General features: G+C 42.2%; 2 protein-coding genes across 3 annotated transcripts in view; one reads left to right on the top strand and one right to left on the bottom strand.

Annotated features, from left to right (window-relative positions):
• Positions 1 to 16843, top strand: part of KLB (klotho beta) — a 34855-nt gene extending 18012 nt beyond the window's left edge. Inside the window, exons 2-5 of the mRNA XM_080649692.1 lie at positions 1930 to 2440; positions 4919 to 5187; positions 11565 to 12708; positions 16154 to 16843. Coding sequence (XP_080505818.1) covers positions 1930 to 2440; positions 4919 to 5187; positions 11565 to 12708; positions 16154 to 16542 — 2313 coding nt within the window. The 3' untranslated portion in view covers positions 16543 to 16843. The remainder of the gene's footprint in view (positions 1 to 1929; positions 2441 to 4918; positions 5188 to 11564; positions 12709 to 16153) is intronic.
• A 5972-nt stretch (positions 16844 to 22815) lies between these two features.
• RPL9 (ribosomal protein L9) lies at positions 22816 to 27460 on the bottom strand. 2 transcript variants are annotated; one of them, XM_080677035.1, is made up of 8 exons: positions 27401 to 27460; positions 26912 to 26958; positions 26707 to 26822; positions 26098 to 26193; positions 24815 to 24947; positions 23446 to 23526; positions 23160 to 23274; positions 22816 to 22912 (listed from the first exon to the last, which is right to left on the bottom strand). In XM_080677035.1, the coding sequence occupies exons 2-7, from the start codon at positions 26955 to 26957 to the stop codon at positions 23168 to 23170; spliced, it is 579 nt and encodes a 192-aa protein (XP_080533161.1). In that variant the 5' UTR covers position 26958; positions 27401 to 27460; the 3' UTR covers positions 22816 to 22912; positions 23160 to 23167. The 2 variants fall into 2 exon arrangements, with proteins under 2 accessions (XP_080533161.1, XP_080533162.1); XM_080677036.1 differs by having other exon boundaries at positions 27089 to 27405.
• Positions 27461 to 27473: the final 13 nt, after the last annotated feature.

Raw genomic sequence — 27473 nt, 5'->3', positions numbered from 1 at the left:
GATTTCAATGAACTCTTCTTCCATCAAGCAACAAGGCACCAACTTTGAAATCCTCTCCCTTTATTGCCTACCTTTCCCCACCCTAACAGGATTTATGAAACACAATTGCTGTCCGCCGGGTCTATTAGGTTTGAACCATTGGGCACATTTTCATTGTTCTTGACTTACAGAGGCCCTTTCAGATAATTCAACCCAATACACAACGTCTCTAATGAGCAAAAGAAAAGCCAAAGAACAAAGAAAAGCAGACTTTGTGAGTTAAAGGGAAGGGGGTCATACTTGTTTTAGAAACAGCCAAATAGAGGAGAAATTGGGAGACCTGGGAAGAGGCAAGCAAGTCAGATGCTGAGGGAAAAGAGACATGGTCACAGATAAAGGATGATTTTATGACTGGCCAGGGGTCCTTAATTGGAGTCCTTAATGTTTGCTCCTCCTTCTGTTAGAGCTCATGGCTCTTTAATGAACCTGCCTTTTTGCTTTAAATATTTTTTTTCATTTAAGGCCTTATTTTATGCCATTTTATGTTTCTTTCACACATTTCAGTCTTATTTTTTCAATAAGATTATTGGCTCCTGAGGGCAAGTTCCTGTTCCATTTATTTCAGCCTCTCAGGGCAGGCAAGACAGGCATTGAGTGACACTCGTACCTATTAAATAGACTGGAAGCCAATCATGAGGCTCTGTCATAAGAGCTCAGCTGGAAATGTAAACTCCAGGAGACTAATAATAATAACATCCATGCTTTTTTTTTTTTTTTTTTTTTAAGAGAGAGAGAGAGAAACATCAATTTGCAGTCCCACTTAGGCATTCATTAGTTGATTCTTGTATGTGCCCTTACCAGGGATCAAACCCACAACCTTGCTGTATTGGACGATGCTCTAACCCAGTGGTTGGCAAACTGCGGCTTGCGAGCCACATGCGGCTCTTTGGCCCCTTGAGTGTGGCTCTTCCACAAAATACCACGGCCTGGGCGAGTCTGTTTTGAAGAAGTGGCGTTAGAAGAAGTTTAAGTTTAAAAAATTTGGCTCTCAAAAGAAATTTCAATCGTTGTGCTGTTGATATTTGGCTCTGGTGACTAATGAATTTGCCGACCACTGCTCTACCCAGCCAAGGCAATAACATTCATCTTTAGGCAGTAGCTGCTAAGTGCTACATATTTAATTCTGTGCCACAGATTTAATTCATACATTAGCTCTACATTTAACAACTTTACAAAGGATATTATTATTTCTAACTTCATTTTACAGATGAGGACAGGAACAGATTTCAGATAGGTTAAGTGACTTATCTAAGGCCACACATTAAACACCTGAACTTCAAGCCCCAGTGTGCTGACCTCAAGACCTACGCACTGTCCCCTGGTTTTCTGCTTTATGCAGCGCCTGCCACACTTTTATAATGATGGTAATAATAGCTAAGGCGTCTATAGAAGTTACTCTCTGCCAGGCACCGTTCTGAGGCCCTGCACACACATTAATTCATTTAAGCCTCACAGCAAGCCTAGGAGGTGGCTCTATTATTATTCATTTACAGAATCTAGATCCCACATTATCCTGGACTTCTAAGTCAGGGCCAGAAGGAGATTCTGTGGGACAATGAAAGCTCATTACTCTGTGTCTTTTTATCTAAAGGAAGAAATCCTCTAATCCGTATGGTATCTCACCTGCACCAGCCCCAGGAGGGCCCAGGAAGAAGAGAAGATGGAGTTTGGACGAGGGCTCTGCCTGCCTCTCAGCAATCCTATAGGAGAGGCTTGGGTTGCAAGCCAGGGGAAGTGGGCAGAGCACCGACTTTGAGGCCATCGGGGTTTCCTGGCAGCTCTCCTCTGCATCACCCTACGCTTCATTCATTTATCCATGAAAGACCTTCTGTCAACCAAGTCAAACCCTTGTAAGAACAATAAAAGTTAATCATATTTTCTTCTTCTCAGGCTCACTCGAAAGTGTGGCATAACTACAACATAAATTTCCGCCCGCATCAGAAGGGGTGGTTATCGATCACACTGGGATCCCATTGGATTGAACCAAACAGACCAGAAAACATGATGGATGTACTCAATTGCCAACAGTCCATGGTTTCTGTGCTCGGGTGGTTTGCCAACCCTATCCACGGGGACGGGGACTACCCAGAGCTGATGAAAAAGCAGCTGCTCTCCATTCTGCCCCTTTTCTCAGAAGCAGAGAAGAATGAGGTGAGGGGCACAGCTGACTTCTTTGCCTTTTCCTTTGGGCCCAACAATTTCAAGCCCCAGAACACCATGGCTAAAATGGGACAAAATGTGTCACTCAATTTGAGAGAAGTGCTGAACTGGATTAAGCTGGAATATGGCCACCCCCGGATCTTGATTACTGAGAATGGCTGGTTCACGGACAGTCATGTGAAAACAGAAGATACCACAGCCATCTACATGATGAAGAATTTCCTCAACCAGGTTCTTCAAGGTTGGTTGCACATTAGCTCAATTTAAAAAAAAATTTTTTTAAATATTTATGCTGTATATTTAAAGTTGCCTTTGACTATATGATTATTGTGATCGCAGCTTTTTTATTCTCCAGTGTTGACAGAATTATTTTTCAATATATATATTTTTTATTTCAGAGAGGAGGGGAAAGGGAGAGAAAGATAGAAACAACAATGATGAGAATCATTGATCAGCTGCCTCCTGCACACCCCCTACTGGGGATTGAGCCCGCAACCCGGGCATGTGCCCTGACAGGGAATTGAACCATGACCTCCTGGTTCATAGGTTGATGCTCAACCCCTGAGACATGCTGGCTGGGCAACAAAATTTTTTAATGTTATCTCATGTTCTTTTTTAGTGAAAGCTTGAGAACAAAATAATTTTAGACTGTAGGTGTAGATCCATCATTAATTGGCAACAAGATGCTGTTTCTTTTTATCAAAAAGGACATAATGCTGAGAAAGATGTCCAAAGTTTTTTTAACAGTAGAGCTTTAGTCTAAGATGCTGACGGCTTTCTTGGAATCGTGCTTTCACTCTATTACATGTCTAAATGATGAAAAATCTGAAGACAAAGAATGAGCCATGAATGTCAAAGCTGAGTCATTTCTATTGATCCTGAGTATTTCTCTGACCCTTTCTTATCCCCTCATTCCTTTTCCATTACTCAAGTAGTGACATCTACAGGTGGCCGATTGAAATAATGGAGAACACAAACTGGAATCGTGATGGCTCTGTCAGAGCTGGGCTCCATTTCATGCAAATATAAAGGAATTCTCGGTAGATCCTTATAAAACTCTGTAGCTTTGTTTAAAAGCCACACGTCCGGAGAAAAATCCCAGATTCTGCCGAAGAGAGTGCTCAGGGAGGGTCCTCAGGAAGAGCCAGAGCCTGCTGCCCAACCTGCAGGAAGGAGCAGCATGGAACCGAGTCGTGCCCAGCCACAAGCACGTGCATATGGTGTCTCTGGAGCAGAAGGCCTGTGCCCAACGCCATGTCCGTGGGCAGAAGGGTGTCATTTCCCAGGCGTTACTATTCCACCTCTCCCCAGTGCCCTACAATACCAACGGGTTAGAACCAGGGCCTGATAAAATGTGTTTATTTCAAACATCAGTGATCTCAAAGAAATCTCTTGGTCAGGATTTTCTGCCTTTTAGAAAAAGGGTGTCAGTGATAAAACCCAAAAAATGCACCCTAGCCAGTTTGGCTCAGTGGATAGAGCAGGGGTCCTCAAACTTTTTAAACAGGGGACCAGTTCACTGCACCTCAGACTGTTGGAGGGCCGGACTATAGTTTAAAAAAAAACTATGAACAAATTCCTATGCGCACTGCGTGCCTGGGACGAGTGAGCTGCTAAGCAGGACAGGCAGCGCCCTGGCGGGCCAGATAAATGTCCTCGGCGGGCCGCATGTGGCCCATGGGCCGTAGTTTGAGGACCCCTGGAGAGCATCGGCCCACAGTAAAGGGTCCTGGGTTCGATTCCGGTCACGGGCATGTACCTCGGTCGCAGGCTCGATCCCTGGCCCTGGGTGACAACCAATCGATGTGAGACACGTTGATGTTTCTCCCTCTCTCTGTCTCTCCCCCTCCCTTCCACTCTCTCTGAAAATCAATGGGAAAATATGCTCGGGTGAGGATTAACAACAAAAATCAAAAGTGCAGAAGTGAGGCATTTCTACGAGAGAAATGGAAGCTTTTAGTAAAAAAAAAAAAAAGGTTCCTGATTGATTTTGAGTCTTGGTTGCTTTTATTGCTGCTGTTGATTGTCATATCTCAGGTTTACCCAATTCTAAAAGTCACTGAATCAGCGTTGTAAAGTTAGAAAGACCCTGAGAGATCATCTTTCCAAACTTTTCTGTTTACAAATGAGGAAACTAAAGTCAAGAAACTTGCCCAACAGTACCCTCCCTTCCCCTGCCCCTCAGCCCAGTGCGTGCTTGTTCTCTTACATCACTGCACGACTTTCCCCTCCTTATATTTACATCCACTTATGTTCATTCTCAAAGCTAATTTTTCAGTCCCTGAAGGACAGTTTCATAGAAGATAGTTTGTCCACAAACGGGAACCAACCCAAGCTTGAAATGAGAAACTCTTGGTCATAAGCAGACATTTGTCCCAACGAGTTCTGGGAATTACCACGCCCTCTGACACAGATCTGCACACTGAGTCTCAGGAAAATGTTCAGGTTGATGCTTTGACTGTGTGGTTCACTTGCTGGGGGAGGACCATCCTGGATGGAAAAAAATAAGTGCTGCTTTTCAAGGATAAACATGAATTTTCTATTTGATCTAATGGGCCTAGAAATTGGGCAAAAGGTTGGTTTCACAACACACCGTCCCCCTGGCCTGGTGTTAGTGAAGCCATAAACATGAACGAGTGTGTTTTAGGCCTCCAAACATCTCTGATTTTCTCTCTCTCTCTCTCTCTCTCTCTCTCTCTCTCTCTCTCTCTCTCTGCAGCAATAAGGTTTGATGAAATACGAGTGTTTGGCTACACTGCCTGGTCTCTCCTGGATGGCTTTGAATGGCAGGATGGCTACACCACTCGTCGAGGATTATTCTATGTGGATTTTAATAGCAAACAAAAGGAAAGAAAGCCCAAGTCCTCAGCACATTACTATAAACAGATCATACGAGAAAATGGTTTCACTCTAAAAGAGTCCACATCCGATGTGCGGGGTGAGTTTCCCTGCGACTTCTCCTGGGGTGTCACTGAGTCTGTCCTCAAGGTAAGTGGCTACTTAACTGTAAGGTGGGACAATAGCATACGATATTTTATTTCACTTACTCAATGGCAGCTAGGAGATAGCTGTCAGACCATATCAAATGCCACGATTACTGGGAGGTTCTGAAGGGAACTTGGGGGAAGAGGAAGGACAAGGGAGGGAAGAATGACGGCTTCCCGAGAGCCTTGTGAGTGCCGGGACTGACGATGGAGAACTTGGTGAAGGAGTCAGAGAGGCTGCCCTCAAGGGGCATCCAGTTTAGAAATAACTGAGTTATTTTTGTGAGAGGCACTTGTGAGCAGTGTTAAAGTTATAGGGGGAAAATTTTATAGGTTTTTGTTTTGCCAAAAGCAAATTACTAAGTGGCCCTTTATTTAAGTCATTCCTGCTGTTTGATAGATTTAGGTAATTTGCCTTATGAGGTCTTTATTTCTTTCATATAGCACTCATCACTCCCTAGCATATTATGGACTTTACACATTTCCTCCTTCTCCAGGTTATATTTATTGAAATATAAGTGATATAACAACATTGTGTAAGTGTAAGATATACAGCTTTTGTTGATTTGATACGTTTATATATCACAAAATGATTACCAAGGTGTTAGCTACCATCTCCACACCAGCACAACAATTTCTGTTTCTTTTCACGGTAAGAGCGCTTAAGATATACTCTCTGCCAGGACGGTGTGGCTCAGTGGCTCAGCATGGACCCATGAACCAAGAGGTCACCAGTTCAATTCCTGCTCAGGGCACATGCCTGGTTGCAGGCTCGATTCCCAGTATGGGGTGTGCAGGAGGCAGCCGATCGATGATGTTTCTCTCTCATTATTTCTATTTCTCTATCCCCCTCCCTTCCTCTCTCTCTAAAAATCAATAAAAACATATTTTAAAAAAATCATACTCTCTTAGCAACTTTCAAGTATATAACACAGTATTATGAACTATAGTCACCATGCTGTACTTGTTAATCTTATAACTGGAAGTGTCCCCTTTGACAAATATCTTCCCACTCCCCCCTGCCCAACCCCTGGTAATCATGTCACACAGTCTCCTTATTTATCACCCGTCTTCCCCACTAGAATGCAAACTTTCTCCGCATGAGGGGAGAGATGTTTGAGGCTTTGCTGCCTGCTGTATGTATACCTTACTAGAGAAGCTCATGTTCAATACATAGTGAATGAATAAGGTCAACTTTTATTGTTGTTAATCCTCACCCAAGGATATTTTTCCATTGATCTTTCAGAGAGAGTGGAAGAGGGAGAGAAACACCAATGTGAGAGAAACACATAGATTGGTTGCCTCCTGCACGAGCCCTGACTAGGGCCCTGGCCGGGGAGGAGCCTGCAATCCAGGTAAATGCCCTTGACTGAAATCAAACCCGGGACCCTTTGGTTCGCAGGCCGACGCTCTATCCACTGAGCCAAACCGCTAGGGCGAGGTCAGCTTTTAGAACCAGGTGAGACTTTAGGGAACCCCTGTTCCAAATCCTTCATTTTATGAATGAGGAAAGTGAGATATATCAATTAATAATCGATACCGAAGTGACTTGCCCAAGGTAACACAAACAGTGGCAGAACAAACAGGCCACCTTCAACCCCCCAGAGGCAGAGTGCTTTTTCCAAAATAATAACAACTATTTTAAGCCCTTATTATGTGCCAAGCATTTACCTAGATCCGTGGTGGGCAAACTGCGGCTCGCGAGCCACATGCAGCATTTGGCCCCTTGAGTGTGGCTCTTCCATAAAATACCATGGCCTGGGAGAGTCTATTTTGAAGAATTGGCAAAAGAAGAAGTTTAAGTTTAAAAAATTTGGCTCTCAAAAGAAATTTCAATCATTGTACTGTTGATATTTGGCTCTGTTGACTAATGAGTTTGCCGACCACTGACCTAGATGTATGCAAGTTGTCTTTAGCTAATCTTAAACCCCTTATTTTATAGGCAAGGAAACTGAAGTTTAGGGAAGTTACATAATTTGTCCAGGTTCCCCAGATCTGTCTCCTGACCACTATAAGACTTCACAGTACCACACTACTGCCTGTATTCCAGAAGCATATGGAAAGACAAGATGTACAAAGATGGGACCAGACAAAAGGGCTCAAACCATAAGTAGGCAGTGTTCACAGGTTATGAATCTCAAATCCTGTCAATATTTAAACAAGACTTTAGTAAAAGCTCAGAAGTGATAAAAGGAGAAAGATACATAGAACCACACAGACACAGTGACTCACCTTCAGCTCGTGTACCCTACAGAGCCACCTACTTACCCATTTCCTGTCTCCTCCTCCACACAGCATAGTCAGACAGCCATCTCTTCCCTGCCACTTCAAGTGGGTTTATATTTTTCAAAATTCCAGGCCTAGCAAAGAGAGATCCGAAAGAGACAGGAGTTCCTGCCTGTACATGACCCAACCTGCAATTTCCTCCTCCCCTTTCTGAAGACCTCCATCTGTTTCACATTGATTGGTGATGTGAATGTCTGCCCCATCCTAAAGACCCTGTTCCTAGTCTCAAGAGCTGATCACTTGGGTCAGGGGAAGTAATTCTGCAGTCAACTCGGTCTGGGTTTCATGCTCACACCTGCAGCCCAGCAAGAAGTCAGCTCCCGCCGAAACCGGTTTGGCTCAGTGGATAGAGCGTCGGCCTGCGGACTGGAGGGTCCCGGGTTCGATTCCGGTCAAGGGCACGTACCTTGGTTGCGGGCACATCCCCAGTGGGAGGTGTGCAGGAGGCAGCTGATCGATGTTTCTCTCTCATCGATGTTTCTGGCTCTCTATCCCTCTCCTCTCTCTTCCTCTCTGTAAAAAATTAATAAAATATATTTAAAAAAAAAAAAAAGAAGTCAGCTCCCTTTGAATTTGAACTAAGAGTGAAGGTGAATCGTTTGCCAAGAAAAATTAGGATGCTTTCTGACATTTCAGCCAGAGGATGTATGAATAGATGCTGTGTTGGCAAAAACTAGATGTCTCTATAGGAAGATTGACAAAATGAAAGTATCATTTTAAGAATATTATTGTGCCACCTGTGACAAAATGAATGGACCTAGAGGACATTGTGTTAAATGAAGTAAATCAGAGAAAGACAAATACTGTATAATTTCATTTATATGTGGAATCTAAAAGACTAAACAAATGAACAAACAAAAACCAAACAGACTCAGAGAGAGTACAAACTGATAGTTGCCAGAGGGTTGGGAGATGGAGGGATGGGCAAAAAGGTGAAGGGGATTGAGAGGTACAAACTTCATTATAAATAAGGGAGGAGGCTACAATGTGCAGCATAGGGAATACAGTCAACAATGTCACAATGACTTTGTATGGTGACAAATGGTTACTAGACTTTTCGTGGTGATCACTTCGTAAGGTATGCAAATGTCAAATCACTAGTTGTACACCTGAAACTAACATAATATTGTGTCAACTGTACTTTAATTTAAAAAAGCTTTACATCCCAAAATGAAAATAAATAATTACTATGCCTACTCCCACATATCCCCACCTTATACCCCTTCACCCCACCTCTTAGCATTCTTTCCTCCTCCAACGTTTTGTTTTGAGAAATTTCAAACTAGTATAATAAACACACATATTCCCCTCATCAAGACAAATTGACTGTTAACATGTGGCCACATTTACTTTTTCTCTCTCTCTCATTATAATGTTATCAAATCAGAAAGTTTAGTATTGATTCAATATCATTTAATGTACAATCCATATTCAAATTTTCCTAAATGTTCCAAAAATGTCCTTTATAGATTTTTTTTTAATTGATGACAAACAAGGGTAACACATTGGCTTTCATGTATCTTTAGCCTCTTTTAGTTCAGAGCAATCCCCCCAACCTCACAGTATTGACTTTTTTGAAGAGTCCAGGCCAGTTGCTTATAGAATGTCTCATGGATTTCTGATTTCCATCTAGGCTAGGAGGATTGTTCCTTTATTAGATTCAGTTAACCATTTCTGGACATAATAGTACATAGATAACGCGTATCACATCAGAGGGTACACGATGTCAGCTTGTTTCATTCCTAAAGATGTTAGTTGAAACAGTCGTCACCAGATTTCTTGGTTCAGGTGGCATTTGCCAGATCTCTTCACTGAAAGGTATCTTTTCCATTTGTAATTAAAAAGTAATCTGATGGTGATTTGAGACCGTATAAATATCCTATTCCCTAACAGCATTTCACCCAATGGTCTTAATAATGATTCATGAATCTTGCCTGAATTATACTTTGTAAACTGCAAAATGGTGAATTTATCCTGTTTGTTTGTTTTTATTTATTGATTTGAGAGAGAGAGGAAGAGAAAGAGAGAGAGAAACATCGATTTATTGTTCCACGTATTTATACATTTGTTGGTTGATTCTTATATGTGCCCTGACCTGAGATTGAACCCAAAACTTTGGCATATTGGGACAATACTCTAACCAACTGAACTATCTGGCCAGGGCCAAAATGGCAAATTTCTAATTAGATTATTCCATCTACATTTATTATGTGTTTGTGTTTTTTAATTCAGTGTGTTATAACACATTGTTGTCATTGTTTCGTTATTCCTTTTGATGCTCAAATTGGGCCAATGGGACCCCTTTAAGCTGCTCCTGTCTTTTTGACATTTCCTTTTCTATTCTTAAGCACTTCCTTATTTTTCTGGCACAAGATGTACCAGCATCACCGCATTCTCTTCCTGCCCCAGGCCTGAAAAAAGCCATATTCCTCCAAAGCTCAGGATCCTTTCAGTGGGGAATAATTTAAAACCAAGCTCTGGGAGCTAGGGTTGAGATCAAGGTGCATTATCTTTAACTAGATCTGTTAGCAGATTAATCACACACCACTTGCTAAGACTAATGCTTTCTGGAGGTTTTTAAAAGTAAGACATTTTCATTTAATATTGCCTTACCTTATGGCAAGATTGCCCTTTGTAAACACCCTATCATCACCAGGATGCTCTGACGTTTCAAGACACTGAAACTGGCCATCTAGGCTAGGAGGATTTTACTCAAATAATTATATACAGATTTAACTTCATGCTCACCTGATCAATGTTCTCTCAGTTTAATGTTCTAGATAACTGGTTGACAGATGGCAAGTGAGCAGTGATATGGTTTCGTAATTAGAGTATGAAAAATGACACATGAGAAAACAATTAGAGGGAAAATATTTACCAAAGGTTAATTATCATTTTTTCCAGGTGCACTTAAATTCAGCCATGGGGAGAAAAGTACTTTAAAACAAGAACTTAAAAAAAGTCATTTTAAAAAAAGAAAAACACAACTTTTACTTTCTCTTATTAATCTTGATTTTGGAAATGTTTTTTCTTAAGCCCTCTTCTGTTATAATTTAGCCTAACAGGCAATTATTGCAACCAGGGAAATCTACATCCAAGTCATGTCTAGTTTATGTTTGTACAGTGCTTTAGAGTTGACAGAGCACTTTCCCAGAGTCACTGACTCCTCACAGCACATCTGTAAGTTGAGAGAGATTGAGCGGTCACTATACCGGGTTGCCAAACCTGAGTTTCAAAGACAGTCCAGGGCTATCTCCTTGCGAGGAGTAGGGAACGAGACACCCTCAGATCAAAGAGTCAACTTGGGAGTTTCTGGGGAGTATTTTACTGTCTTTTCTGCTGGTATCCAAGTACCTTGCATAAAGAGGGTGTTCAGTGTTCTCCTGGTGGATGAGTAAATGCTATGTTCTCACAGGCACATGGGTGGGGAGAATACAATGATGCACATGTGATGATATCATTTGACTTTTCAAATAGAAGAGGGTGTTAGAGATTTGCATTCAGCAAATGCAAGGGATCATTCTCTACCCCATCACACAGGCTTCTTTTAGGAACTTTGGCTGGGATCAACTAGCCTCCTCTAATCCAAAGTGTTGACCTCAGTGAAATCCTCTGCACTGGAATTTTAACTTTGCTTCCATTTATGGCAGTGTTTAAAGGGTCCATCTTTCATGATTCTTTTCAAATGAGAGTACCTAGCCAATATCCTGATGCATTTGAATGAAATCACATGAGACCCCATCATCTGACCTGGGTTTCTAGGACAAATTAACTGGAAAACAGCCTCTCAGGGTTTTCTGTAAAGCAGCTTATTTTCCAAGCTAAGCCCTCCGAGGTGTGCTTCCTTCCTTAAGTCTTCTGGTCTCCCTAGGAAATTTCAAGGGCTAGAAGAGAGGATCATCCATCAGGCCTTTTCCATGACATCACCAGAACAGCTGGAACACACAGGTCATTATAAAGGACATACTCATCATGTATCTTCTCTATTGTCAGTGAGAGGCAAAATAAGAGCAGGCCCTCCTCCCTCTCAGATGATGCATGCTGACAGCCTGTCCACCGGGGTGTACTTGACCTGAATGTGCTTGTTTTTCACAGCCAGAGCTGGTGGCTTCCTCCCCACAGTTCACCGATCCTCACCTGTATGTGTGGAATGTGACAGGCAACAGGCTGTTGCACCAAGTGGAAGGAGTGAAGCTGAAAACACGGCCAGGTCAATGCACAGATTTTGTCAGCATCAAAAGACAGGTTGAGATGTTGGCAAGGATGAAAGTCACCTACTACCGGTTTGCTCTGGACTGGCCCTCAGTCCTTCCCACTGGCAACCTGTCCACAGTTAACCGACAAGCTCTGAGGTACTACAGGTGTGTGGTCAGTGAGGGCCTGAAGCTCAACATCTCCCCAATGGTCACCTTGTACTACCCGACTCATGCCCACCTAGGGCTCCCCACGCCGCTGCTGCAGAGCGGGGGGTGGCTGAACCCATCGATGGCCAAGGCCTTCCAGGATTACGCTGGGCTGTGCTTCCAGGAGCTGGGGGACCTGGTGAAGCTCTGGATCACCATCAACGAGCCCAACCGACTGAGTGACATCTACAACCGCACTAGTAACGACACCTACAGGGCAGCCCACAACCTGCTGATCGCCCACGCCCTGGCCTGGCACCTCTACGACCGGCAGTACAGGCCGGCACAGCGCGGGTTGGTGTCTCTGTCTCTGCATTCGGATTGGGCGGAACCCGCCAACCCCTATGCGGATTCGCACAGGCAGGCGGCAGAGCGCTTCCTCCAGTTCGAAATCGCCTGGTTCGCAGAACCCCTCTTCAGGACCGGGGACTACCCGTTGGCCATGAGGGAGTACATCGCCTTCAAGAACAGGCAAGGGCTCTCGCGCTCCACGCTGCCTCAGTTCACCGAGGAAGAGAGGAGGCTCGTCAAGGGCGCTGCCGACTTCTACGCCCTGAACCACTTCACCACCAGGTTCGTGATGCACGCGCGCCAGAACGGCAGCCACTACGTCACGGACAGGGACGTCCAGTTTCTGCAAGACATCACCTGCCTGAGCTCCCCCACCCGCCTGGCCGTCCTGCCCTGGGGAGAGCGGAAGGTGCTGAGCTGGATCCGGAGGAACTATGGAGACCTGGATGTTTACATCACAGCCAATGGCATTGATGACCCAGCTCTGGAAAATGACGAACTCCGAAAGTACTACTTAGAGAAATACATTCAGGAGGCCAGGAAAGGTGAGGTTCGCGGGCCGTCTCAGACACAGTGAAGTATGTCGTTCCCAGCTACTGTGAACAGAGGAGGAGGGGAGCCCTGGCCGGTGGGCTCAATGGTTAGAGTGACAGCCCCACGCACTGAATGGTCGCAGGTTCTATTCCCTGTTGGGCACATGCGGGAGGCAACCAGTCTTTGTCTCTCTCAAGCCGATGTTTCTCTCTCTCCCCCTTCTTCCTTCCCTCCCACGCTCTCTGAAAAACAATGGGAAAAATAAATATCCTCTGGTGATGATTACCAAAACTAAAAGAGGAGGGTAGGCTCCTTAGTGACAGTGTTAGCTCATTATGGAAAATTTGGCAAGTATAGAAAAGTATTTTTTTAAAAATAATCACCTGAAATCCCATTCCCCAAAACAAGCATAGACTTTTGCTTGCTAGACACTTAATACAATTAAGCTCATGCTGTAATGCAATCTTGTACCCAACGTTTTAATATCACATTATAAATGTGTTCCTTGTTAACATTATCTTAATGGCTCATGTATAGGAGAAATGGGTACCCATCCCTGAGGGCTTAAGTCTTGGCCCATGAAGGAATACACCCCACCCCCATTACCAATTTTAGACCTAATTTAGTACAAACTATGGAAGCAGACCTTCACCTCCTAGCTTAAAGCAATACTAGGACTGTTATTACATTTGAAAGCAGAAAGTCAGGAGATCCATAATAAGAGAAAATAACTTTATTTACAATACTGGGTATTTTTAATTTTTCTTTTTAAGGAAAAAGTTGCATTATTTTTCTGGGGTGCACATGAGAAAATTAGTGTTATGGTCAAATTCCTGAGACACTAGCCAATAAACATAGTGAACCTCCAAAAAAAAAAAAAAAGTGGAGATGGTGAGAAGTAGATATATATTTTAAAAAATATTTTAATATGTTTTTATTGATTTCAGAAAGATGAAGGGAGAGGGAGAGACAGAAATATCAATGATGAGAGAATCATCTATTGGGATGCTTCCTGCACACTTCTTACTGGAAGATTGAGCCCACAACCCAGGTATGTGCCCTGAACTGTGACCTCTGGTCATGGATTGACACTCAACCACTGAGCCACACTGGCTGGGCAAAGTGGGTATATTTTTAAGGTAAAGTCAATAGGATTGCATGTGAGAAAAGAGTGAAAAATGATTCCAAGGTTTTGGCTTGAGTAATTAAAAGAATGAAATAGCCCAGCCGGCGTGGCTCAGTGGTTAAGTGTCGATCTATGAACCAGGAGGTCACGGTTCAATTCCCTGTCAGGGCACAAGCCCAGGTTGCAGGCTCAATCCCCAGTGTGGGGCATGCAGGAGGCAGCCAATCAATGATTCTCCCTCCTTCTCCCTTCCTCTTTATAATCAATAAAAATATACTGGGGGAAAAAAAGGATGAAGTGGCCATTTACTAGGTTAGAGGAGACTAATAGGCAGTTTTGGAAATGAGTTGATGTTGCACAGTTTGAGATGTCTAGTATAGACATCCAATTAGAGATGTCAAGTAGGCTAATAGGTGTAAGTCTCACCTTCAGTGGAGAGGTCTAGGCTGAGATACATATTTGGGAGCCATGAAAAAAATGGATGGTATTTTTAAAAATAGGTCTCATTGAAATCACGGAGCAAGGAAGAAAAAAAGGGGGCCTGAGTTCTGGAACACTTCAGTATTCAGAGGTCAGAGATGAGAAGTCAGCAAAAATCAATGAAGAGGACCTACTGCTGTAAAAGATAACCAACAGCCTGTTTATATGGAAACTAGAGGCCCAGTGCACAAATTCGTGCACAGGTGGGGTCTGGCCGGCCCAGCCCCAATCGGCAGATCAGGGCCAGGCCTGTCAGGGGGAGGAGGAGACGGTGGGAGGATGGCCAGCCAGTCCACCCTGATTGGGGCAGATCAGGACCAGCTGGGGGGAGCGGCTGGTTGCCCCACCCCCAACTGGTGTGTGTGTGGGGGACGATGAGGGGCGGAGCTGGCTGGAGGGGCCTGTCCCGCCCCCAAATGAGGGGGCCAACCGGGGACCAGTGGCCTGGGGGAGGGGCCATGGGTGGTTGGCTGGCCAGCCCTACCCCTGATCGAGGTGGTGGGGGCTGATTGGGGGTAGGGCCGGCGGTGGGGAGGAGCTGGGGGGTGATTGGGGTGGAGCGGGCCCATTGGGGGCGGGGCTGGCCAGAGGGAGGGGCCCTGGGAAGTTGGCCAGGTGGCCCCATCCCAGATCGGGCCAGTTCGCTGGCTGCAGTGGGCGACATAGTGACTGGTCATTCCGGTCACTGGCTTTTTATATATATAGATGATCCAATAGTGAAGGAAGATACATGAGAAAACAGATGGAGTAATGTCCTTGAGTAGGCAAGAGAAAATAAACTTCAAGTGTAAGTGGAGGAATCAGCCTCTTCCAAGAGCACAGACAAGTCAACCAGAGTAACAAGAAGGCAGAATATATAAGTGCAGATGCCAGTAGGTAGGTAGATATTTGTGGAAGATTGAAGAAGTTCCCTGAGCACTTCAGTTTTTCAGTGAAGTACGGAAGGTCATTACTTCAAAGCAAGAATGATAGAGGACCCCTAGCTAGTTTGGCTCAGTGAATAGAATGCTGACCTGAGGACTGAGAGTCCCGGGTTTGATTCCAGTCAAGGGCACATACCTAGGTTGCAGGCGCAATCCAGTCAGGGCACATGTGGGAGGCAACCAGTCGATGTGTCTCTCCCCCTCCCTTCCACTCTAAAAATCAATGGAAAAATATCCTCAAGTGAAAATTAGCAACAAAAAAATAACTCCCCCATAAAACCATTAAAAAAAAAAAAAAAAAAAAAAGAGTGAGTGACTAGGGGAAACCAAGTGTGGTTATAGGGCAACACTCAGGGTACATTTGAGGTTTGGAATCAGGCCAAATAGGTAAGATTTTTCCCTATGAACAAGTGATAGTTAAATCCTTCATGGCATCAACTCTCAGATTTGCTTTTCCCTCCAGCTGTGTTTGTGTCATTTATAAATCAAAGTTTTACTTCAAATTTCTTTTTTAAACTTAACTGTATATATTTTCACCACCTTTGTATCAATTACAAAAGAATATATAAGTCTTTTAGCATGGCCCGTGTGATTCAGCAGTTGAGCGTCAACCCAGGAACCAAAGGCCACTGGTTCTATCCCAATCAGGGGCACATGCCCAAGTTGCTAGCTCGATCCCCAGAAGGAGGTGTGCAGGAGGCAGCCAATCAATGATGCTCCTCTCAAATCAATGTTTCTATCTCTCTATCCCTCTCCCTTCTTCTCTCTGTAAAAAAAACATTTTTTAAAAAGACCTTTAATGAAAAATCACCCTTTTTTATGGGCATGGGTTTACCTTGTTTCAATGAAAACTAAATTCTTATTCAAAGGTGTGTTATAGTCCATTTATGGTTAATAATGTTCATTTCTGATATTTTTCTTTTTCAGCATACCTGGTTGATAAAGTCAAAATCAAAGGCTATTATGCATTCAAACTGACTGAAGAAAAATTTAAACCCAGATTTGGATTCTTCACATCTGACTTAAAGGCTAAATCCTCAGTTCAGTTTTACAACAAACTGATCAGCAACGGTGGCTTCACTTCTGAGAACAATAGTCCTAGATGCAGTCAGACTCAAAGAAACACAGAGTGCACTGTCTGCTTATTTCTTGTGCAGAAGAAGCCACTGATATTCTTTGGCTGTTGCTTCTTCTCTACCCTGGTTCTACTTTTATCAATCATCTTTTTTCATAAGCGAAAGAGAAGAAAATTGTGGAAAGCAAAGAACTTACAACACATACCATTGAAGAAAGGCCACAAGAAAGTTCTTAGCTAAACTGATCCTACTTCTGCCTGCATGATAGAAAGCTTAAAAATTCACTCCAGTTACATGTACTCATAACTTACAGAAGATATACCTATATTGTAACAAAGAAAAATTTGAGATATTAGTGGTAGTCAAGATGATGACAATCGATCTCTTCTGTGTTTCAAATGAATTTTCCTTTAGGTGTCTTAATGTCAGTGAATTCAGTTCTTGGATCTGAAGATAAAGGCTTTGCCTAGACCAACAATTACCAACCTTTTTCATCTCATGGCACACATAAACCAATTATTAAAATTAAAATTCTGTAGCACACCAAAAAATTTATTTTTGCTGATCTGACAAAAAAAATGTAATTGTGATTCATTCACACTGGATAGCTATTGTGTTGGCTGTTGTCTTTTTGACAATCTAAAGGAAAAGAGGTCAGTGCCCCTAAATAGTAAGGTATTGCATATTTTAAATATTCTTGCAGCACACCAGTTAAAAATCACTGACCTAGACAATAAGCTATGAGGATTATCTGATACATTGCTTCAATGATGTTTCCCATCATTCTTCTTTTATAAATACCAAGCTACTTATAAAAAAGTTACTTTGAAAAAGTACAACTTTGTTTTGTTAGACTCCATAGCAGAGATTTAAAACCAACACTGGATGATCAGTGATATACTCTGTCACTTCTACGGTAACAAGGTGCTCTGCCCTTTGTGGCAGGGTGGTTCTCAAATGGAAGGAAAAAACACAATAGGGTAGTGCTGTCTATAGCCAGTTAGAGCATACTCCTAAGCACATCCCTTCGTTTTCCTCAATAGAAGTACAAATTACCTAATTTTGTGAGGTCTCTCCTTTTATTAAATGATTTTTAAAAAATAACATGTTAACCTCCATTAACTTGTCTCATGAAAAGATCGGAATTAATAAGATTAAGGACAGCAAGACCCAAAATGCCTGTGAAGATAGAGAAGTCCACCCAACCTCACAGTATAGCAACTCTCTTTAGACAAATTAACATTCTTCCTCACATGATTTTTGTGGTAACAAAATCGTATCTAGCACACTTAGGAAATGTGTTTTATTTGTCAAGTCATCAGACCAAGGACCGTATCATTCCCCAAGACTAGCTCTCTCCTGAGGAACTTCACTCTTCAGATACCACATGCATGCATGGACCTCTCAAGATGTAGAATGCAGCCACATCTGGACCTAGCAACTGTGACTCTTTGGATGCAATTCAGAATGAGGAGTCTGAATAAGTTACAACTTTGTACATTGCAGCTGGGATTTAGTGAATTCTTAAGTCTAAACTTGGAGTTTTAACTATAATTCTGTGCTTATTTGTTCAGTGTATTCTAATTGTTGGAGGAATAAATCTTGCATGTGAACCCAATTATGCCCATTTTCTTTCTTTGTTAGTCAACATTTAAATAACCACGGCAGCTAGTCACTAGCCATCCTCTCCAGAAATTCAGATTTTTTTCTTTTCTAAATATATTTTATTGATTTTTTACAGAGGAATGGAGAGGGAGAGGGATAGAGAGTTAGAAACATCGATTCAGCTGCCTCCTACACACTCCCTACTAGAGATGTGCCCGCAACCAAGGTACATGCCCTTGACCGGAATCGACCTTGGGACCGTTCAGTCCGCAGGCCGACGCTCTATCCACTGAGCCAAACCGGTTAGGGCCAGATTTTCTTAAGTCAAAGGGAAACTTTTCAGTTCAAAAAGGCCTGGTAGGAAAATAACCTAAATTAAGGCAATTGTAATTGTTTTCCAGGTCCTCCTCTATCAGAAGCCAAATTATGTATAGGAGATTCTAATTGACAATAAATAAGTTTCAAAGATACTATAAAGAGGTAACAATTGATCAAATGCCAAAGGAATGAGAAATCAGTTTGCTCTTTGGTTGGCCAAATTCAAATAGTAAATTTTGGCTATTGCTTTTTGTCTATTTACCTTGCCTTCAGCGCACCCACTCCTCCAACGGTGGCTATTTTTAGGTTATGCAAGGAATTTTTGATATTTTCTTATGAGCACTAAGTGGGCCTGAAGGTATACACAACTAGTCGATTTTTTTTAAATAGAGGCATTTAAATTCATCACTTGGCTCAGGTTTTTCCTTTGTGTCACATAGATTCATTCTGACCTCAGAGCTCCAGTGAATAGTCTTATAGGAAGTACCAGTTAAGAAACTCTATCAAACTTTTTTTCCATTGATTTTTTTATAGAATGGAAAGGAAGGAGGGAGGGGAAAAGAAACATCAATGTGAGAAACACATCCATTGGTTGCCTCCCAATGTGCCCCCACCCCACCGGAGCCAGGGATTGAACCTGCAATCCAGGCAACAAACCTGAGACCCTTCAGTGCGCAGGCCAACCCTCTAACCACTGAGGCATACCACCCAGGGTGAAATTCGATCCAACTTTTTAACCTGTAACATAGTTTTGAAAAATGCGTATTTTCCCATAGGAATAACAATGGAGCTAAGTTTAGGTTTTGCTTTTTTGGTCTCTACTTTGTACCTTGTATTCATGGTTTACAAGTCCATTAATCAAACTATTTTTTAAATATCTTCACATTTAGAGCTTAAAAATGTATTGTCCTTTTTCTAACTTGTTGCCTTGCCATAAATGCTTCCAAATATGCAAATTCCAAACCCAATGCTTATAGTTCTCCTTTTCTGCCACTTGGGAAGTATTTCAACACCATTTAAGAATCCTTAGGTAGCCTGGCCGGCATGGCTCAGTGGTTGAGCTTCGACCAATGAACCAGGTCAGTTCCAATTCCTGGTCAGGGCACATGCCCTGGTTGCGGGCTCAATACCCAGCATGGGGCATGGAGGCAGCCAATCAATGAATATCTCTCATCATTCATGTCTCTTTCCTTCTCCCTTCTACTCTGAAATCAATAAAAATATTTTTTTAATATGTTTTATTGATTTTTTACAGAGAGGAAGGGAGGATAGAAAGTTAGAAACATCAATGGGAGAGAAACATCGATCAGCTGCCTCCTGCACACCTCCCACTGGGGATGTGCCTGCAACCAAGGTACATGCCCTTGACCGGAATCGAACCCGGGACCCTTCAGTCCTTAGGCCGACACTCTATCCACTGAGCCAAACCGGTTACGGCAATAAAAATATTTTTAAAATATTGCATTAAGCCCTAACTGGTTTGGCTCAGTGGATAGAGCGACAGCCTATGGACTGAAAGGTCCCAGGTTTGATTCCGGTCAAGGGCATGTACCTTGGTTGCGGGCACATCCCCAGAAGGTGTGCAAGAGGCAGCTGATTGATGTTTCTCTCTCATCGATGTTCCTAACTCTCTATCCCTCTCCCTTCCTCTCTGTAAAAAATCAATAAAATATATTAAAAAAATAAAAATATTGCATTAAAATACAATTTATCTTGGTTATCCATAGGTAAGTACTTAATGTGGCTCATGACCAATTATATTTACTATTTAGGTTTAGCTAAACTTATTTAAAAATCATAAAGGGTCAATCAGAAATGGTTGATAGCATTTGACAGAGTAAGATCTTTAGAGTTAAGTTTTTGAGACTTGGGAAAATAAATCTTAAAAATCTAACTTGTTACAGTTGTGTATGCAATATAACCATCTTTCACTTACAAGTCTTTGATATATGTATATCGAAATATCACAACATAATTATGGTTTAAAGAGCTTCTGGAAAATGAGGTCAGTTTATTGTAACTGTTTAATTTTCAATGTAATTTATTCCAAATTGTTAACAATTAGGTCAATTGTAAGAATTGTAGAATACGAATGGGTTTGATGTTAACTGGGTGCTATACCAACACTGCCTCCCCCTATACTCTCAAGCTGTGTGTCAACCAGATTAACTTCTCATTATAAAATATGTACTCTTCCACCTCAAAGTTGGGGCAATACACAAGTGCTTATCCATAGAAGACCCAGAAGATACAAAAGACTTCCTTAGGGAGAACTCGACTTTCATTTACCACCCAAGTAACGAAATGGAAATCACACCTTGGCTACAGCCAACCTCCAGTAGTTATCTCCAGTGAAGGTCTCACCCTGCATACCAATCCACTTCACTCTTGGAGAAATCCCACTTACTCTCAGAGCTGCTACTGTGGTCTATTACCCACACTATTAACATCTCTATTCCTCTGTAATATTGCCACTTGAAAATTTCCTCACATCCATTTCTGAAATCCTGTCAAAACATCTCCTTTACACTTCCACTGCTATTACTGTCTTCAATCTTTATAAATTGAACCTCCCTGGCAATCTGGGTACCACTCACTTGGCAAACAGATATGTGCCAAACACTGTTCCAGGTACTTAAAATATCCCTATAGAACCCCACCCCTCTATGAAGGTTAAATTCTAGCATCAAGAAAACATACAATCAATACATGACAAAGTAAAATATTACATTGAAACAGGGTAAGGGTTGGGGGTGAGGAGTAAGCACAATAGGGTGGTGAAGGTGGGCTTTACTAAAATTTCAGGTCATTGGTGAGTCCAAAGACAACTTCCAAAGGGAAGGACAACTTGAAGCCTTAGGTGCAGCAATACTGGATAGAAAGGTCAGTTCAGTCAGTGTAAAAGGTAAGGGGAGGTTCAGAGTTTAAAAAAAGCATTCCAGCCCTAGCCAGTTTGGCTCAGTGGATGGAGCATCCACCTGCAGACCAAAGGTCCCAGGTTGGATTCTGGTCAAGGGCACGAATCTCAGTTGCAGGCTCCTCCCCAGCTCAGGCCCTGGTATGGGCTCGTGCAAGAGGCAACCAATATATGTGTTCCTCTCACATCGATATTTGTCTTTCCCTTTCTCTTCAGCTCACTCTAAAAATTAATGGAAAATTATCTTTGAGTGAGGATTAAAAAAAAAAAAAAAAAAGCATTCCGGCTGCTGCTGAAAACATGGAGGAACAAAAGTAACCAGTTAAAAGACTATTTCAGCCGAAACCGGTTTGGCTCAGTGGATGGAGCGTCGGCCTGTGGACTGAAGGGTCCCGGGTTCGATTCCGGTCAAGGGCATGTACCTTGGTTGCGGGCACATCCCCAGTGAGGGGTGTGCAGGAGGCAGCTGGTCGATGTTTCTCTCTCATCGATGTTTCTAGCTCTCTATCCCTCTCCCTTCCTCTCTGTAAAAAAATCAATAAAATATATTAAAAAAAAAAAAAAGACTATTACAGCCCTAGCTGGGTTAGCTCAGTGGATAGAGCGTCAGCCTGCAGATTAAAGAGTCCCAGGTCCCTTTCCAGTCAAGGGCAAGCACCCGGGTTGTGGCCTCGATCCCCAGTAGAGGGCATGCAGGAGACAGCCAATCAATGATTCTCTCATCATTGATGTCTCTCTCTCCCTTCCTCTCTGAAATCAATAAAAATGTATTTAAAAAAAGAAAAGTCTATTACACCAATCCAGGCAAAATATACAGGGATTTTTGTTTCATTTCTACATTATGAAAAATTTCAAAACTTTATGTAATTAGGAATAGTATAATGAAGCCCCATCTAGCTTCCACGAATTATCAACTTGGAAATAACTTGTTTCACCTAAAATGCTATTCAATGCCTATCCCAATCCTACCTAATACTTCAAAGCAAATCCTCGATTTACCATTTCTTAAACACCTAACCATCATAATCATCAAACCAAACAATATATATTTGCAGTGTGACACATGAAATTAGAATTATGGAATGTTACCAGTTTTTTAAATATCAAAGACTAGGATATGAAAGTAAATAGATGATGTAGGGTATAGGGTAAAGGATAACACGGAGAGGACCTTGGAGCACAGCAACTATCCTACACAATAAAGAGCTAATATGCTAATTAAACCAGACTGCAGAAACCACCTTCTGAAAGTAGTGGGTGCATCCGCGAGGCAGCCATGGCTGCCAGGGTCAAGCCCCTTGCACAATTTTCGTGCATCGGGCCTCTAGTGTTTATCATAAACACAAATTAACTGCATCTCCCAATACTTACTAAGGGTGTACCACTTTTTTTCCCTTCGCAGAGTAAGTTACTTGTATACAGACAAATAATTCAGACACACTTGCCTCAGATTCAAATTCATGCCTCTGCAAAATCAGATCCCTTCAGGCCACCCCCCAGAATTCTGCATTCAATAATAAACAGCTACATAGTGTTGCCTGTCACTGGTATATTCTTGCCTTGATATTCTTTCAAAAAAAAAAAAAGACGTCACTCTTCCCATGAAGTCTTACTAGAAACTTAACTGTTTACTAGTAAAATAGTTGGAAAGAATGATCAGTTTAAGAAAAAAGTCCCAAATCAATACAAGGCTTTTATTGTACATCTTTATAGTTTCACAAACAAGTGTGACAAATCATTCGGCATCTCGGTGTTTCTATAGCTGGACAACTGTAAAAAGAAATAAAAATGTCTGTAAATCTCCATTAAAATCCTTGCCCAGAAAAGTTATACTCTAAATCTAAAACACAGATTCACATTTTAAAATGTAAATGCAATTTCATTTATTATCTGCCAAATTTACTGTTTCAGATTGCAACTCTTCATTTCTGCCACTATAACTCAGTAAGTCTTAGTAAATTAAGATCCGCCCCCCAAGTAAAGCAGTAATAAAACTTAAGAGACTGTAAGAACCTACCTTAGATCTTATTCATCAGCCTGCTGAACTGTTCCTTTTTCAGAAACATAGATACCATCCAAAAATTTTCTGATATCCTTGTTTTTAACTGTTGTGGCTTGCTGAATCAAAGCAGCTATAAGAGATAAGGCAATTACTTTACCAGCCAAACCCATCTTAAAACCTGAATATTTTGAGGAAAGCTCTTAATTTCCACAATTATAAAAAGCTCACCAAATGAACAGAATACCACATATTCAACTATAATATTTAGACAAAATTTTATAGGCATAATAAACATACAAACCTGAATTTGATACAAGTTCAATGTCATTTCCTTCAAGAATCAACTCATCTTTCTGGGCTTGAGATACTGAACAAGCAACGCCTAAAAGGGGAGAAGGTATTTGCATAGCGTCAACATACAATCAGATTTGCAGAGAAAATTTTTTTTTAAAATATATTTTATTGATATTTTACAGAGAGGAAGGGAGAGGGATAGAGAGTTAGAAACATCGATGAGAGAGAAACATCGATCAGCTGCCTCCTGCACACCTCCTACTGGGGATGTGCCCGCAACCAAGGTACATGCCCTTGACCGGAATCGAACCTGGGACCCTTCAGTCCGCAGGCCGACGCTCTATCCACTGAGTCAAACCGGTTTCGGCTGCAGAGAAAATATTTAAATCAAGTAGCAATTTATTCCATTTAAAATTCCACAGACCAAATGAAACTTCTCTTGAGAGAAGTTTTGGTTTTACAGGAGCTAATTTATCTGGGCCAAAAATCTTGTTTGTGTTCCTGCTTGAATGAATCTCTTCCATAGTAGTTACACGCTGATCCAATTAAGGAGTAGAGAAGATGATATTCAGCTAGTACATTTTAGCAATATAAAGCTTGTATTCCCATCCCTCCAGACCCCAATGGAATAAAAAGCACCGAGCTTATAAATTTTAAGTTTCTACGCTCTGTCCAGTGTGACTCAGTGGTTAGAGTGTGGACCCTGAAGAATAATGATCTGGGGTTTCCCATCAAGGGCACAAGGGAATGTACCTAGTTTGCTGCAGGTTCGATCCCTGGCCCAGTCTAGTTGGTTCAGGAAGCAACCAATTGGTTCGGGAAGCAACCAATCGATAGTCCCCCCTCCCCCCCCCCCCTCCTTTACCCTTCCCTCCCTTCCACTCTCTTCAAAAATCAACAGAAAAATTATCTTCGAGTGAGGATTAATACACAATTTTCTAATGATTCGGTGTTTATTATGTATCAGGAAAGAACTGCTCTAAGTGCACTTCAATTTTAGCTTGTGAGATGTTACCAGTTTTACAAATAAGGAAATTGAGTTACAGAGATAATTGGCCCAAGGTTGATTGTGAGGCCTCAGAATTGAACCTAGGTATTCTATGCTATTAACCACTATTCAAATGGTCTTTTTTAGGATTTCAGTTTGCAGAGCAAATTAAACACAACTACCATGCCCTGCAAACTACTCCAATGCAAAAGCCTTCAGGAATTACAATTGGTATATAGCCTTTAACAAACACCAAGAGTTATTATAAGCATCATCAAAACAGACAATTCTGAAAAATAAATTTGGTTGTATTCATAGCTAACCCAAACTACCAGCCTTCACAAGTACAAAGGAAATACTTCTGAACCACCAGAAGGTACGCACATACCTGACCTCATCCGAACTCTGCGGATGTATTTTTCGCCCAAGAAATTTCTAATTTCAACAAGAGAACCATTCTCCTGAATAACGACGTTGATGGGGAAGTGGGCATACACAGACCTCATCTTGTAACGGAAGCCCTACATTAAGTAAACAATTAGCAATGCTGAGAAATTTGAAAGGCAAGAAATCCAGTTTTAAAAATTTGTAGGATACTTATAATTTAAAAATGAAACAGTCCTCACATAGCACTTGTTGTCAAGGTTTTATAACTGTCACCTGAACCAAGCCTTACAGAAATTTTATACACAAACATTTGTTCCAATGTCTCCTCACTGGACTGTAAAGTTCCTTAAGGAAGCATTACGTATTTTTTCACTTACAGTTTACATACATATTATTTTGTATTAGTTTCAGGTGTACAGCATAGTGGTTAGACTATCATATACTTTACAAAGTGTCCCCCAATATTTCCAGTACCCACCTGGCACCATAGTTATCACATTATTGACTACATTAGGAAGCATTATTTTACTACCTCTTGTGCCCACAGCAATCAACGCTAGCTTCTTTTAATAAGAAACCCCAAGTCCTTTACCTTGGACATTAGACTAACCTTTACTTAGTCATTAAGGTAGGACAGATGGCAAGAATTGAGGATATTAAGACAGGCACTCTGCCCTCAAGGAACTTATTAGGTTAGGAGCAAGGGGTAAACAAAGGGAGACATGGCAAGATAGGCTTGTAATGGAGTCCAGGACAAGTTGCCATTATCAGGTGTACTCTAGGAGGACAGAATTAAAAGAAAAGCATTTCAGCAAAGGCAGAAGCATCAATTTTATTTTAAAGGCTGGGGAGAGGGATTTGGAAGGAGAATAGTGATATCAAATATGCTTTTAGGGAAATGAACAGGGAGCTCAGAAATTAGATCCATCTTTTCCTATCCCTATCCAGAGGACTTGGCGGTGAGAGGCATACCATAAATAAATCAAAACCTACCCAATGTGCTACAATTTTCAATAAAAGCAAAACAAAACACACCCTCGAATTGTGAATCTAATTTTGTGTGAAAAACAGTATCAGCCCCACTAAGACCATCTGGTCTTTCCACTTAACCCTAAACACTTAAAGGAGACCCTAAGTAAACACTTTTGCTAAGGTCACCTTTTCCCACATTCTAGAGCTCAGAAATTTCAGTAAATCACATGCATAATTTATTCCCTACAGTAGACACTAATGCTGCCTAAAGTACAGCCACCCCTTAAAAAGTTGTCTGATGGATTTGCTTACCAGTGTAACACCCTTGATCATGTTCTGTACATGACTGCAGATAGTGCGAACTGTGGCCAGTTCCTTTCTATTTCCCCACCATTTGTCAACCCGGAGCTGTAACAAAATAAAAACTTTAGCAGATTCTTTCCAATAATAAGTAACTTGGAAGAAAAGTCCATTTACCCAGAGAATTACTCTACATTCTAACATTAGGCCTAATTAAAGCATATATATATTGCCCTCAATAATTAACAGTTATCACTGTTCATCACAGGTACACAATTTTACAAAGGAACGACAACCCACTTCACTTCTAGAAAGCTAAAATGCTAAGTGCAAAAAAATCTACTGCCCGATTCCGAAGATTCTTACAAAACAATCCCGAGGAACTTGCAACAGTTAAGACCTACCACTGACAAGCATGGAGCTTTATAGTCCACTCTTCAGAAATTTGGTTCTCCAATTTCGCTGAAACTACCTACAATTTTTGACACCAAATTTACAGCTAAAACATTAAACCTCAATTCTGTCATTTTTAAAGCAGCCAAATATGATGTTATTAAAGCACAACTTTGCAAAACAAGGAATGAAGATGTCAAAAACACACACACACACACAAAACCTTACCCTCTTCTTTTTCTTTCCGAGGAGACTGAGCTCTACATTGATGTGGTTGAAGTCCCTCCGCAGGGTGCCTCTGGGGCCCTTCACAATAACTGTGCGTCCCTTCAGAGTGATGTCCACTAGGAAAGAACGCATTGGTGAGGCGGCGGAGCCGGGGACAGAGCGCGTAGTAAAGGCGAAAGAAAAAGACTAACATCAAGTCCCCTACCATTTTCTGGGATGTCCACAGTCTGATTGCTGAGAATGGTCTTCATCCTGAAACACAAACACTCGGGGTAAGAAGACCTGAGCAGGGCCAAGTTTCGCCCAAACTACCCTGCCCAGAGTTTCTCATCTATCGGAGACCGGCAGGCAAAAATCCCGGGGAGGTCACGGGTGGACCAACCGGGAGAGGCGCCCCGTGCGTGCTGGCCTGCGAGCAGCAAGCCGGTGTCACGAGGCCCAACAGACTAACTCCGACCCGCTGCCACCCTGGAAGCCCTATCAGCCAGGCGCCATCCCGGCAGGGCTGAGGGGCGGAGGTAGGCCTAATAGCCGGGACAGAGCTCGAATGCCAATGCCGCCAAATCCAGATAGGACTCGCCGCGCGGGGGAACAGCCAGGATAAAGCCTCCGAGCGCCAGACCGGCGCCGCTGGCTTTCCCAGAGCCGATGGCTTCAGATTCCCAAGACCCACTGAAAACAGACATAAGCTCACCTCGCAGTAGATGCGGCAAAGAGGAAGCGTCTTTCGTCATCACGTTCTTGTAGCCGTAGGAGCCCTGCGTATT

The sequence above is a fragment of the Plecotus auritus genome (genome assembly GCF_963455305.1).
Source record: "Plecotus auritus genome assembly, chromosome: 1".
Classification (NCBI taxonomy): Eukaryota; Metazoa; Chordata; class Mammalia; order Chiroptera; family Vespertilionidae; genus Plecotus; species Plecotus auritus.
Note: the sequence above shows the minus strand (reverse complement) of the source record. Positions and strands in the feature narration are given on the sequence as shown.